The 15,182-nt window shown below is 33.5% G+C and overlaps 2 protein-coding genes across 2 annotated transcripts in view; one reads left to right on the top strand and one right to left on the bottom strand.

Moving 5' to 3' along the window:
• Positions 1-300, top strand: part of Ns3 (nucleostemin 3) — a 2,928-nt gene extending 2,628 nt beyond the window's left edge. The window contains exon 4 of the mRNA XM_018542496.1: positions 94-300. Within this exon, the coding sequence (XP_018397998.1) occupies positions 94-241 (148 nt within the window). The 3' untranslated portion in view covers positions 242-300. The remainder of the gene's footprint in view (positions 1-93) is intronic.
• A 299-nt stretch (positions 301-599) lies between these two features.
• On the bottom strand, positions 600-2,011 carry Ssu72 (Ssu72 CTD phosphatase). Its single transcript, XM_018542507.1, has 4 exons — positions 1,929-2,011; positions 1,575-1,718; positions 1,108-1,366; positions 600-1,024 (listed from the first exon to the last, which is right to left on the bottom strand). The coding sequence occupies exons 1-4, from the start codon at positions 2,009-2,011 to the stop codon at positions 923-925; spliced, it is 588 nt and encodes a 195-aa protein (XP_018398009.1). The 3' UTR covers positions 600-922.
• Positions 2,012-15,182: the final 13,171 nt, after the last annotated feature.

Below are 15,182 nucleotides of genomic sequence, written 5' to 3'. Positions count from 1 at the left end.
ATATATATATATATAAATAATATAAATGTATTATCAGAATATTTCTTGTATTTACTTCATATATAAAAGTCATTTGACTGATATAATTTCTAGGCACACGGGATCAGCAGTTAGTTTAACAGAATCGATCGATGGTCATTCAAATAGAATAAAAAAACCATGGAAAATTATAAATAAACACGTTAATAAAAATAAACGTGAGAAGGCTCGAAGGTTGTATGCTCATCTTGATCAACATTGAGTACAAAACTTGTGAAAAATATCATTGTTTTGTATTTCCTCAATGTATTGGTTTACTAATAACAGCTATGTAATATAGCTGTACGATTATATTATATATATGTGTATATAACTCTGCAATGTTTCAATATATATACATATGTATATATGTATCACGAATTATGTACATATAATATATATATATATTTATATATCTCGACATATATATATATATATTTGTGCATCAAATATATAAATATATAAATTACATATATATGTATATTATGCACGTAGATTTATGTTCAGATGTAATCGTGCACGACACGTGTATATTTATGTATATGCTAAAATATTATAGTATTTTATATTTTATACTCTCTGTATTTATTTTTTATTCCCTTTTCGTTTTATGCTTGAAAATCGGTACCATTCTACAGATTTTGTTTAATCCTGACGTGATGTGAATCTCATTATAAACTAGAACATCAACTTCAGTATACCATGTTAGTTAAATTCCATGGGAATAAACGTTACATAGGAAGCACAAGCGGATTTCTCCGTTCAAATTTAGTCCACCTGATCTGGTAGATGCATATATGTAATGTGCAGTAAATTATATATATAATTTAATTTTAATTATAAATAAATTTCGAGTTCTATAAACACCAGATTCCTGATAATTCTTGTGTCGACAATGGATTTTTCAGTAAAATAACACAGTGTGCAATATTGTTCTTGCAAACTTGGCCTCAAATTCGTGGAGTAGTTCATCTATATCATTGTCTAAGTCTTCGCTATTTGCCAACTGAAACATGAATATTTGCATATTATAAAATTGAGATATTTCACATATAACTAAAGTTAAAAAAAAATATATATATATAATACCACTGTTACTAGCTCGCATATAAGAAACGAGCCTACTGTGGCCTCTTCATGATTATCTTGAATATCAATATTGATCAAATGTACAGGTTGATTGTCTTCTTTAGTCCTAGATTCCATGCATTCAATTACTTGATCGTATACACGTTCCTCGCACGAAATTAAAATATCAAACTTATCCTTGGACAATTGAAAACGTTCTGGTCTAGGTTTTATTCGACGATTCCGATCCAACATATGTAATAAACCATTCTGTGTATAGCTGTACTAATTGTTAAGGGATAATTAATATAAAAAAAGATATAGTATTACACAAAGAAGAAAGATTCTTTTCTTCTATTTGGGCGAATTAAAAATAGCAGCTTAATACAGAAACTTAGAAAGGTAACAAATAAAAGAGATTAATATTATTGATATTATATACGTGTGTGAGAAAAATAACGAAAGGCTCATTTATATACAAAGGATACTATTGCTTGTCTTTCATCAATAAGTCATTGTAGATCTCATCATAGGAAGTTCCAAAGTCATAGATATTAGGACGATCAGGTGCAGTACCAGGTAATTTAACTTTGTCTCCAGTCCCAAATGATTTCACATTAAATCCTTTTTTGCTGAAACACAATCATATTTTCTAATGACATTCTATACGTATACTATGCAATTTTATTTCAATTATTAAATATTGCAATATTTCAGGGAACGTAGAATAGCAATTTGTGAACAAATAAAAAATTGCGTTCTACAAGAAGTCACAAATCACCGAGAATGTAATCGCCAATGGATTAATCGGTATTTATACAGGTTAATCATTGACAGATTACCTCAAAAAAGCATGTGCTTCCATGCTTCTATTCATGTTACTGGAACATATTACAGCTACGTTGATAGAATTCGATGCTGGCATTTTTCTATCAACGGTGAAAGAGCCGTGATAGAGTCGTGAAATCGCCTAACCAAAGATAATCTTACGTTTGAAGGTTATATTTGAGAGGTTACGAAGGATACATGTGATACGTGACGTATAAATTCTTGAGACGCGAGTGTGATTTATTTTCTTTTATCTGAATCTAATCGAAGCGTAATGGAAGTGCAATACAGTCCGAGTGAACGTTAATCATCCCCCCACGGCGAGATTAAATTATCCTAACGGATTATTTAGAAGCAATTACGGGAAAATCCCGAACGCTATCACGATCGACACGATCCACGATCTGTCTCACAGGTTTTTCGCTCCGTCGATATTGTCGATAAAAACGCTGGAGGTGTCCTTTAGCGACATCTTAACAAATAAATGCAACACGATAGTACGTTTCGTTATCGACGAAAATAGGCCGGGATAAAAAAAAATTATTCATAGTGAAAAAAAAACTCGGACAATAATATCAAAATTTAATTAATAAATCAATAGTTAATGCTATATTATCACTTTTTTTACTGTTGATTGCAAAGGCACAAATTCTCGCATAACAACGTCGGTAATATAATCGTATATAAGAGAAACACTTATTGGTTATATTTATTATTTTCCAAGTGAAATGTATAAGATAATTATATTTTACACATTTTGTGTATTAAATCTTATCAGATACAGCCATGCAGGTGTAAGTATACTGACACCATGAATACAGTAGTATGTTTCTATATATACGTCATATATGATCGTGTTCCACCGGATCCACGGCGTTTAGCGATTCAAACTTCAGTTTCAAGCGCGTGTGATTTGAATAAAGGTATGCTCCGTTTTGGCGCATACAGGCGGAAGTTCCTCGAAAAGTGATTCGTTTTATCGCGCGAACGAGATTCTTCGAAAAGTGCTTCGTGTGCATAAACGTGCTCGTTCATCATACTTTACGCTAAGAAGTCGCTCGAAAACCGTCCAGGAGCTTTCATCCCGGTGAGTAAAGTTGACGCGTTTGTTTGTCGAGGTTATATCCTGTAACCTATATCTATTTGACTATATATTATATTATTATCTATATCCTTCAGCCATGCATTTGTTGTGTGTGTGTGTGTGTGCTTTTTAATTACTTTTCATATACCCGGCACTGTTCCTTTTAAGTGTAATTTCCAAAATTTGACGAAAAGCGATATTAAATATATGTATCGGTATAAAACTTGGATAAAAATACAATATATCTATAAATTAATAAAATGTTAATCCCAGAGGGGGTGAATACACGATTGGGATATTGGACGATTTTTTTTATGCTTACGTTTTATGTCCTTACGGAGTTAAGCGAATTGAGCAAAACCCTTACATATATCCTAAAATTATAAGTTCTCTGGCCGGTACATCGTCACTTACAACTTATATAGCTTCCGGTTTATGGCCTAGCAAGATTGAGGACGTAAACAAATTTGATTTATTTTTACGAACGGCTCGCAAGAATTAATTTAAATTAGTGTAAATCGGCTTTAGGTTAGTGTCTTTCTACAAATTGCACGCGCAATTCGCGCGCTCTCGAGTCGGGGAGAATTAAAAAGGTTCGTCATTAAATTGCATAATGCCGGTCGCGGATTTGTTACAAAACCACGAAATAATGACTGGCACCGCGTATACTTGGTCGGGATACAGTCGACGCGACTTGGGACGCTCGATGAAGATTGCGTGTCTCGAACTCGGAGGCCTGAATTAAGGCGGGGCCCAGGCTTCGACGAGACTTCAATTTCGCGCTCGATGATTCTTGCAAGATTAGTGCCCGGTGTCGCGATCCTCCGAAAGAGAACGTGAATAGCCCCCGATTCGGCGAACGTTTCGAGCAAGGGAGACGCGATCGACGGAGCGCTAAAATTACATGTATAATAACACGATTTTCTGCTGTTGTTTCTGTCACACCATCTCGCTTCTGCCATCTCACAATTTTTTATTAATTACCAAATATTCTTTTATCAATTTGGAATCTATTTTTGTTCAATAGAAAGATATTTATAGTTTCCGAAATTATTATAACAGAATATGTACTTTTTAAATCTCGTAGAATGAAATCGAAAAGACTGAAAATTGAACCTCGAAAAAAGAATAAAAGTACCTTGTTTAAAAGTGGCAGATTTTCACTCTTTTTAAAGTGAGATTTACTTTTTTGAAATAAGATTCACTCCATAGAAATGAATAAAAATGAAAGGCTCTTGATGAATTAAACTTTGAAAAAATAGACAAGGAAATCACATTTACTATAATTTATTTAAAATCAATTTTTCTTTAACAAAACTTTATGCTAAATATTTTATTATAAAATCGTATAATGTTTGTCTTATACTTCTGTAGTTATTTCAAACTGGTTGGAGTTGTTTAAAAATAATGTTGCAAAAATAGAACGCTGTGTATTTATTAATTATTCAGTATTAATTTTTACTTTATCAGTGTTGTTACGAAATTATTTTCTATTTCTTTCCGTTCCTTAAAATATGACATAATATAAGAAAAATTTCTTTTAATTTTCTTTTAAATATTCTTTATAAGTTTATAGAGATAGCATATTTAAGAAAAGAGAAATTTTGATTTATAGTTTTTCCAATTTTCTTTGTATCGCGTCATTGGATTTGAAATTATTTAAAAACGGATTGCGTAAATTTTGTCAGTAATAGGTGCAGTTATTGTAAAATTAACGCGAACGACAAGTACATTTAGCTACTCATATTGCAGCATCCGTATGCGCTAGTTTTGCGAATCATCCATGAGTGCACGTGCACCGCAACTTGTTCGTACAAACAGATCAACGATGAACGAAACCAATTTAGATCCATAGCTCGTCTCTTTGTACCGACCATAATGGCGCGTGTTATGTGCTCCGCTGCACCTCGCATAGTGATTGCTTTACCAACCCACTTACATACATATATAGATGAAAATATTTTCCGGTGATTGTAACGTTGTGTTTATCGACAATACTCTTTTCAAACATTTTTACAATTAATTTCACATTTTTTACGTTTTATAGATTTTTAAATTTATCAATTTATTATAATTGCATTGCAATATGTAATACCACATGCATAAATAATGTAAAATATAGGTAACATCGCTTTATTTTTTAATTTATAAAAATTGTTAATCGCAAAAGAACTAAGTTATATCAAAGTCTATCAATTGCAATAATAACAGTATTAAAATATAATCATTGATGTTTAATTATAATTTTTTATTTCAACTCTTTATTTAGAGTCTTGCATTTATGTGCCCAATTTCTTCACCTCTAGATAACTTTATCCAGGAGATATCTCTCTCAGAAAACAGTGGAGATATCTCCTGAATAAAGTTATCCGCAATTTATATGGAAGCGAAGAAATTGGGCATTAATCGGACATTGCTCTAGCATGATAACGTATATCTCCTCGTTCAGAAGATAACGGAGTCAAAAATGAATAGCAGGAGTATCGCTAAATATATAGATGTGCAATCGATTGTTCGTGTCTCATACGATAGTTATAAATTTATATTCTACGTGCTCGAAGTTGAAAACTCACAGCCGGATATGCTTAAACTTAACTCATGGATATTAATGACGAGTACTCTGCAATCATGAGAGACCATCTAACTGACATCCAATAAATATCATATGCATAAACGAATAATCAAAAGTTATGCTTACGGTGCAACGCTCATTAAATTATCTCTCCTTTCCTGAGTACGTTCCGCGTTCCGAATATCAATGTTACGCGTCACGTTGCTAAATCATGCCTATCTGTCTCCATGTCGCTCTTTACTTCAATGCTAAACCGATGCAGGAATATCTGCGCGATGTCATTTAGCATGAAAATCAAGTGGAATGAGATAAACTGAAATTAGTAATGACGTGATTGTGTGGTGTGATTGATGAGTTTGTTTTCTGACCAAACTTGAAAATTTTAAATTATATATTTTTAAGGAATATATATTTTGCAGTTTTAATTATTTATGTGCAACAATACGTTAAATATAGTAATTTAGTGAAAAATCACACACGTATATCTTACAAATTTTAGTTGGCAATTCCTCACAATCGCAAATTTTAACGCGAATAACGAAATAATTAAAAATAGCTCCCTCAATCTCCTTTTGGTTTATTTATAATATAGTATTGACTCATTTATTACAGATATTTTTAATGATATTACGAAGACTCCATAAATCATTATAAAGCAATACGAAATTATGTCTCCATTATTAATACTGAGTTAGCTAATCCCTCATAAGACTCGTAATAATAGTTAATAAATTGCGGCTAAAAAGAAGATCGCCATCCTTCGCACCTGAACCACATTAATCATGGATTGGCCAATTTTACATCGCAACGGTCGATTCTGTGAAAGTCGGGAAATCGCGACCGGCAGAGCGGAAACGACGACTCTTTTGCGGAGAGAGGATGCGACGCGATTGCAAGAGATCTCTCATATATACCGGAACTCGATGAAATTTCTTTAGTCGAGGAATCGAAAGTTGTCGTTTCCAATTCGATAACTGGAATTTCCGCATATCAAAAGTTAAGGAAATGCACGATTCAGAAATCTAGAATTCTAGGTAGAAGAAGAGCCTATCTTAATCGAATTTTTATCTGATTTTATACGATTTATTAATTTAATTGAAAAAAAAATTAATAAATCGAGCTCGTGAGTACCAAAAATATTAGAATAAAACAAGACCAAAATGTAAATATTAAACGTAATATTATATATTTATTTCAAAGCCTATAATGTTGAATTTAATAATTAATTCGAATGTTATGAGCGATACAAAGTTCTAGACATTATTAGATATCGGAAAATATTATAAGTTAAGATTAATAATATAAATATTCGTTCGAATTAATTATTAACCAATAAATGCGAAATTTTAAGCTTTGAAATAAACACATATATTTAATACCTTATATTATTATTCATCTTTGTTTGATCTCGTTTTATTTTTTTATCGTTTAATTTAATTGATTCTTTTTTAAGAAATTACTTTTTAAAAATTAAATCTTTAAAATCCCCAATTTTCGGATTTTAAATTTAAAAATAATTCCAATTAATTTACGAATTATTCAAAACGCATGACGTTGAATCTTTCATTATGAGATTCTTGATAAAGGGCTCGCTGCACTGCATCGCGAAAGCGCGAGTGAACGTACACAAAGGTCATCAAAACGATTTACGATTCGCGTCACGACTTGTCCTCGATCGGTATGCAAGCATCAAGTATCTCGCACCGAGTTGGCTTCGACATTGAGGCAGCTAGACACCTCGAAAGCGAATCTCAAAGGTTGCCAGATTAAGTCTGTTGCCTGCAGCGTTTCTAATCTAGACAAAATTGTGTTTGCTTCAAAATTTATTCCACTGACATTATAATAGAAGCGACAATAATAATAGTTGATAATGTTTTGTTCCCAAATAGCGACAACTAAAAGTAATTTATTAAATAGAAGAAAACATCATTTATCATTTACGAAAAGGCTCGTGTGAGAGTTCGTTTCATGCAATGAAAATGCCAAGTTTGTTTCCTAATTGATACTCCGTACACTAACTTGTCATTATATCATCATGCAATCGACATTGACCGCAATGACTAGATGCTGCTTTTTGTTAATTCCAATAAACTGAAAATTATCTATCATTTGTATCGCCACATTCAATATTGATTTCATCATTAGTCAAAAAGAGTTCCTATTAACTTTTATTAATTATTTTATTATTCGTCTGCAATGCGATCAACGCAATGCAGACGAATTATGCAACGTGCAGATATCACTGTGCCAGAATTAAAATTAGTCGCTAGTATTTGGCAACTAAAGTAGGTACTTGTCGCACTAAATATATATTTCGTGAATTAAACATTTTCATAATTTCTGAACTCGAATAAATCTTAGAGAGTCGCGTGCTTCGCTGCCGTTTTGTTTACTGCAACTCAATGTGAAAAAAGTTTTCCGTTATTTTTTTTTCCTAAAATGCGTCGACGGTTCGCTCGATGATGGATTCTTTCCACGCTAGAAATTCAACGAGCCACAACGCTTTTCGTGTGAATTAACGTTGCACGTACTGTCGTGGGAGCAACGAACGATAAGATTACTATTGTGGGACTTGAAATAGTTGGCGTGTGTCCAACGTAGGCGCCTGGTTTTTGCCCTGGCGCTCCATGTCTGTCTTTTTCTTTCTGTAACTTTAACTGCACCACGTTTACAGCCCCTAATTTTAGACTTCAGACTATCGAGTTTATTTAACACTTTGGTGCTATCACGAGCTGGTTTCACTGTTTATACATATATCTTTCTACAAGGTTTGCTTGCTCATTTTATAAAGCTTGAAAAATAAATATAGCTAAATCATCCATTTCTTAACTAAGGTGATAAATAAAAATAAATAAAATTTAATTTTCTAATCAACTTTAGAAAAAATCTTTTCCAAGTTTCCAATAAATTTTAGAAATAAAGGAAACATCCGCGGCACTTTTAAGATTTTCAATCTTTATATGAAATAATAGTTAATGTGCTTCTATTTATACCTTGTAATCAGGCATTTTTTCTCAAATAGTAGTTGCATATACATGTATAGCTATATAGATACCTACTGAAAATAATTCGCTCTTTTCCATCCGGCGTGCAGTGTGCAAATTTTTGGTAGAATGAGATACGAGCAAAAAGTGGATTTTAATCGTTGTTGCAACAGTTGCGACAAGATGTAGTCCTCTGTGGCAGTCTAATGATGATGGTTTATCACCGCTAGTTCATTTCGCTGTCGCGATCACTCACACCTGTCTTGTACCTGAAACGCACTTGATACGCTTCCAGAAATGTGTAATTTGCCGGCGCGTAATGGAACTAGCGTGCAGAACACGTAATAGAACTCACGCGGTTTTTCGCTCCGTTACGTCACGAAGGTCACTTCTGACGAGACACGGAGGATGGATGGTTTCTGTTAAGCGCTTCTCTCGGGTACCTTCCTGCCTGCACCTCGAGGGAGTGCGTCCACGCGTGCAATCACAACGCGACCTTGATAGGCCATTGCCCCAAGATCTTTACGGAGACACAGTTATTATGTATTTTTCTCCTCCCCAGGAGGTACGGAGCCCTCTCCTGCATTAAACCCGCTGCTGTTGGAAATTTAAAAATATCTTTTCGCGCGCGAGGCCGGAGTTGGAAAACGTCGAGAAAGTTGATAAATTTTTGGAAACATAGAGTCACATATGGGACACTTTTTTATTACCGAATGTTTGATCATCTGCTTAGTAGAGTGAATGAAAGTAAATTTATCTATTTTTATAATATATTAGCCGCAATTCGCGCGTAAAGACAAACTTGTTTCTATAATTAATTGAAAATAACACTTACTAATTAATTATAGTAATACAATAATGAAAACACAAATATAGAACGCATTTATTACAGTAACGCCATATGATAATGTGAGATTAAATAACTTATTAAAAGAGATTTTAAAGCAGACACGTTGATAAAAAAAAATATTTTTTTAATACAAAACTCGAGTAAATACTTGGACTTGCATATTTCCGTAAGATCGCGGAATTATGTATATCGCATCTCGCTCTGACGCCTATTACTATCGGCAATGACGTCGAGTGAGGAAGTTACGCGTTAAATATGCATGCGAACAGCATCGCTTTCTCCAAAAGAACTTCGCTTCATCGTGAGCGTGAAAGCGAGACTCGCCCTTAGAATTGCTATGCGATCCTCGCTTCTTGCACCTGCTCTCCGATAACGCATTCTTGCAACGCGATAAATTTACGTGTAAAACTGACGTGAACATTGCGTATGCGCCAAGCGTTCAGTAATTACCTAACGTTGTCAAGCCGGATTATGTCGCGACACTCGTGCGTATCGTCTTGAAACTTTGCATCGCGTCTCAAAAGAGATTTTAGCGAGTGTGCATGATCGACTTTTGTACTAATATCATGGTAAAATGCGCAACGTTCTTAAAGTTTGCCGTCTAACAATTTCTTGGAAACTATAAGCTCGTTTAACGAAGTAACGTAGCAATAATTACGATAAAAATGTAACTTAAAATAAACAAGGTAATCCAACATTGAGAGCTTACGTTATGTAAATGCTTTCCTCCTGTATATTTGTCTTGTGTTTGTAGTCTGTTATATAAGACCGTCTTTGGAAGCGATGGTATTAAGAGAAATCAATAGAAATTTCTTCTACAATGTTAAAAGTCAAAGGTTTTAAACATGTATACGCATTCATGGAGATGTTCAGTTTTATACAGATATTTATATGAGGTGACGGAGATTAACCTCTGTTGCATTATGATGCAAATAATAACTCGATTGTAACGTATAAGTTGCTTAACTAGGCTTGGTTTTTTCATCAACGGCTTTAAAAGAAATATTCACGAAAATATCTATACATATGTCTATTTTCATTTTCAAAAGCAGCATCTATCTTTTGTCCATTTTGGATAATTTATCGGAACTTATCTATATTCGCTTTATCTTACGACGCGCATGCGGGAGTAATTAAAAGCGTAACAAGGAATGTAAGTACATTCTTACATTTCAATGTTTGCGGCAAAAAGAAGCATACTTTTAAACGGATCCTGATTTACGGAACAACTCGTAAATCTATTTCACCTTGTAATTCTACCGAGTGCTCGGTCTAATTGTTAACACATGCATTTAGCACTTTGCGCAATTCTTAACCAACATTTCCAATCGCGGTCACGCGAGAAAAATAAAGAGAGACAAATATAGACTTTTGCACACCTTATGAGGTATGAGACTAGACTCATCTGCGTGACGCATGATTCGCGTGCATAAAGAGAAACCAACGCACATATTTCTTCGTTCCGAGCATCGCTTGCGCGTTTTTTTCTGGTCATGCGATTAGTCGCAGTTACACCTTAACGCGAACGCTAATTGAATACAAAACGTTTTCATTTTCAACGTATTTATTTTTATGTGTAGCATCGTAAGGATCGAACATCGATGCGTGAAATCACACTTAATTCTTTGAGACACGATAATAGGAAAGACATTGAAGACGTACAAATTATTATTATCGTTAATAATAGAATAATACTGATAATATTGAGAAATTATATTGACAGTATAAGCGAAAATAGGTATATAATTATTTTAACACACATGTGATGTCATAGACAAGACAATAAAACAATAAGTTGGTTATGTAAATGGATTGGCTTTCCAATTATCATAATGTAACGTTTTTTTTAACACTTAATTCGATTATTTGGATGCGCTTTAATATTTTATATCCTCTAAATCGTAAATAATCAATGAATATCAGACAGCTGTTTGTAAAATATTTGTATCGTTGGGATAGAATTGATTTGATTTGATGTCCGCGACCGTCATGTAGCATTTATCGTTAGATTAGAATGCACTCTATTCATTACAGCGAAGCGAACGAGGCAGTCCGTTACGTTCGCGTTGGGATGAGGCGTAGATTGCAGGAAGGCCTGCATCAGCGTTAAAGTGCATTATAGTGTCCTCGGTAGCGCACGGTTGTCCTAATTCGGTCGTCGTCGTCGTCACGAAGTGGGCCCCAGCCGTCTGCAGGACGTGCAATTGCATAACGGACTTGACTGCGTGTCGGTCGGACTTACTACGAGTGGCTGGTAACTGCACTAGTGACGTTTCTGGGGCAAAGAAGTCCTTCGCGCTGCGATTCTCGCATTGATGCACGATCAAATTAGTACATTTATTCTAAGAGAGCCGATCTTATTGAATCAGAAGAGGGTATTATGAACGAGGATATACGATGAGTGCACTCTTTGATCTTTCATATAATATATAATTACGAAATAAAATATATAGAAAGTACTTCTAAAAGTAAATTTTACAAGTATTTTTTATATATTTTAAAAGCATCTCTATTTTTCAATTTTTTAATATTATATTGGATTAACATAAACAAAAATTTTTTTTGCAATTGTACATGATTCTTGAATGCGTATTTCGATGACGTGAATTTTAATTATATTGCATATATTTTGATGATTCTAATTTTGTTTTCCTAAATGTTTCATTTAAGATTACTGCAGTTAACATTAAGACTTGAGTATAAAAAATTGACGTATAGAAAGCTTTATAATTAAATCTAGATAAATATAGTAACAATAAATGATTGATTTCACGATTTCACGTAGATGCGAGATATTAGAAACAATTTTTGATCGTAATATGCACGTATATAAGCGCAGGCGTAACTAGAAATTACGTTATCGAAAAAGAGAAAGAGAGAAATAAATTAAGGGCAATGGGTAGACTGGCTTTTAATCTCTAAAACGTACATTATAAATGCCGTTTTAACGCGTTTAGCGCCTGTTAATTACTAGCGCTGAACGCACTAATTAGACGTGTTGTAGCGACCATGCATTAAGTATACTACGCTGATTTCTCGTGATCGAGTAACTCTTTAGTCTACGTAATACAGAACGCTTAAAGGAGATTGCCAGCGTGGTTCGGAAATGTGGCATTGGCTTGGCCTTGCACGACTTTGTTCCGTTTGCGCAAGAACGAGCGCGAACTCTCGGAGCTCTTTGTCATCGCCATTCCGACGACATGCAAGACTTGCCATGAAAATGGAAATTTATCCTTACTTAACTCGCGTTGTTATTGTTTTCAAGATATTGACTTCTTTCGATGCGTTTCTCTTCATCGAGTCGATTTTCGAACTACGCCCGCGATCGATTCGCGACATCGAACCTTACATTGCTGCAAGGCGAGGGGAAAGCGCAGCAACCTGTATATAGTGAAAGAGAAAGGCCACGAGAAAGGATACGTACTATGATAGAGGTGGTTCGATCTCTTCTCTTGGTGCATCAACACGGTGACCTTTTGTTGTTACGAAAGATTTAATACTTACGATTAGCGCCGTGCGCGAAGAGAGAAATACATTATTAGTGAGATTCTGCACGACGAGACAATCGATGCGGCATGATCGTATTTCCGTATCTAACTAATAAAAAATTATAGATAGATGGAAAGGTTCTTTCGTGCTGCCAGAATATTCATTTGAACGTATAAACCATTTTCGACTTGGACAAGTTAGTCCTACAATTAATTGAAGCACATAGTCTTATCTGATAAGACTCTACAAAAACATAGGTCATGTTTTAAATATACATAATTAATTTCTTAATTAATTTCAATAATTTGACTAGTCTATATCTCTTGTTAGTTAGAAGTCAAACAAGGAATATTTCAAATTTCTTTAAGTTAAGAGATTCTTTTAAAGAGAATTCGACAATCATTTTGGAAATACTATCTTTAAAATGGTTGATTTCTTCATAATTGTGAAGCTTCGGTCATGTAATGTTCATAATTTAATTGTTTTTTGTGACAAAATTTTAATTAAGTTCATTAAACATATTTTTCAGGGTCAGATTATTCTTTATATTCTATACATATTCTGTAACTTTTAACGACAATGTCGGTACCGTTATGTGTCGTTGCACAACTTTTTACTATATAGAATATTTGCGCAACGACGCTGTAAAGATATCATTACATTGTAAATAATATCGTTCACTGTCGTTAAGAGTTGCAGAATAGAGCAACAGGATGATCTCATGGAATATGAATGAAAGCAAAAAAAAAGACGATGGAGAAACGCATTTGTGTAAACGGAGAGAAAACATTTCTATTAGAAAGACTTTTATATATTGGATTTAAATACCCAGTTAGAGATTCACATGGGGTATTTCTTCTCATAGCATAAAGAAAGGTTGAGTCACAATTGTACGAAGGACGAAAGATCTTTTTATCCGTTACTATTCCATCGATAATGAATGTTGTTGAGAAGCCGGTTTCTAGTAATTAAGCTTTTATCCGCGTTCAACTTATTCGCGTTAATATAGATAAAATGTCAACTTGTTAATAATAATTACGCATATACGCTACCAGTATTCTTTCGTGACTTTCGTTCATTATGGAAAGAATTTCGATGAAAACAAAATCAGGCATATGCTCGCATTGGACAATGCTAAACAATAATTTTATTAACAGCATTGTCCAACCAATGGCGAACATGCTATTATAATTGTTATTGTAATCTTATTAGAATTATTATTATTTGTATTATAATATAAACTTGACTCTGTACAATTGTATATTATCAAAAATTTTATCGAAGTAGATATTCAGTTTTTTTTACTTAAAAAAAATACACTTTATCCTTGATTTTAATGACCGACGAACTATTATAATTTCATGCTTGACGAACACAAAAAAAAGAAGAACCGTGTTTAAGAAAATTTTATAAACATCATAATTTCCATAAAATAACACTCTAATGTGTTATTTTATGAAAATTTAACTACTGTTTGAAAAGAAAAAAAATTATTTGTCGTTTCTTCACACACAGTTTAACAAGTATTTCTGTTAAAACTCAAATTTAACCAATAATTAACTTAATTCGATCATAGATATGTCAATTACTGCTGGCAGTGATTGCTTGAATACTTCACATTCGCAGAATGTTTTTCTTCTTTTAGACAAATACTAACGATGTATGTAATGCGCCGATAATTCAGCGAATGCTCACGTAATCGACATGGAACATCCGGCCAGCATTAATTATACTTATAAGTGTCGTAGCTAGAATGATGCAGAAATAGTGCTTTAAATAATTTATTTTTAATGTGCGCTTAAAGGGGATAAATAAGTAGAGCGATCGCGCGCGAGGAAACGAGCATGGAAACGAATTACGATGGTCGACCGACCTGTCGTTAACGTCGGTGATTCATGATGTTTGACGAGCATTAAAAAGATAACGCTCTCCAAGCATGTCGGCAGTATTCCGTAAATTTATGACTCGAGCACTTTATGATAAGGATGCGCATGCGTTCTTTATGATGAGGTACGGATTAACACGCAGTTTGAGATACATTCCTGCGTGCGCGCGCGCGCGTGTTGTATAATTTTTAAATTACATCGAAGTAGAGTTTTAATTATCTGAATGAATTCAAATAATATATTTGAATATTTATAGGATCAAATTTATAAGAAAAAATTAAAACAATAATAAGTAGGAATAATAGGCAACTATAACAGATTTATATATAAGGTAAATTATTTTAAAAAATCAAAATTGAACAAAAAATATTTATGTAAATTTAATTTATTTTTAAATCGATTC

This window comes from Cyphomyrmex costatus, unplaced genomic scaffold (genome assembly GCF_001594065.2).
Source record: "Cyphomyrmex costatus isolate MS0001 unplaced genomic scaffold, Ccosl1.0 scaffold332, whole genome shotgun sequence".
Lineage (NCBI taxonomy): Eukaryota > Metazoa > Arthropoda > Insecta > Hymenoptera > Formicidae > Cyphomyrmex > Cyphomyrmex costatus.
This window is presented reverse-complemented; position numbering and strand designations above follow the sequence as displayed.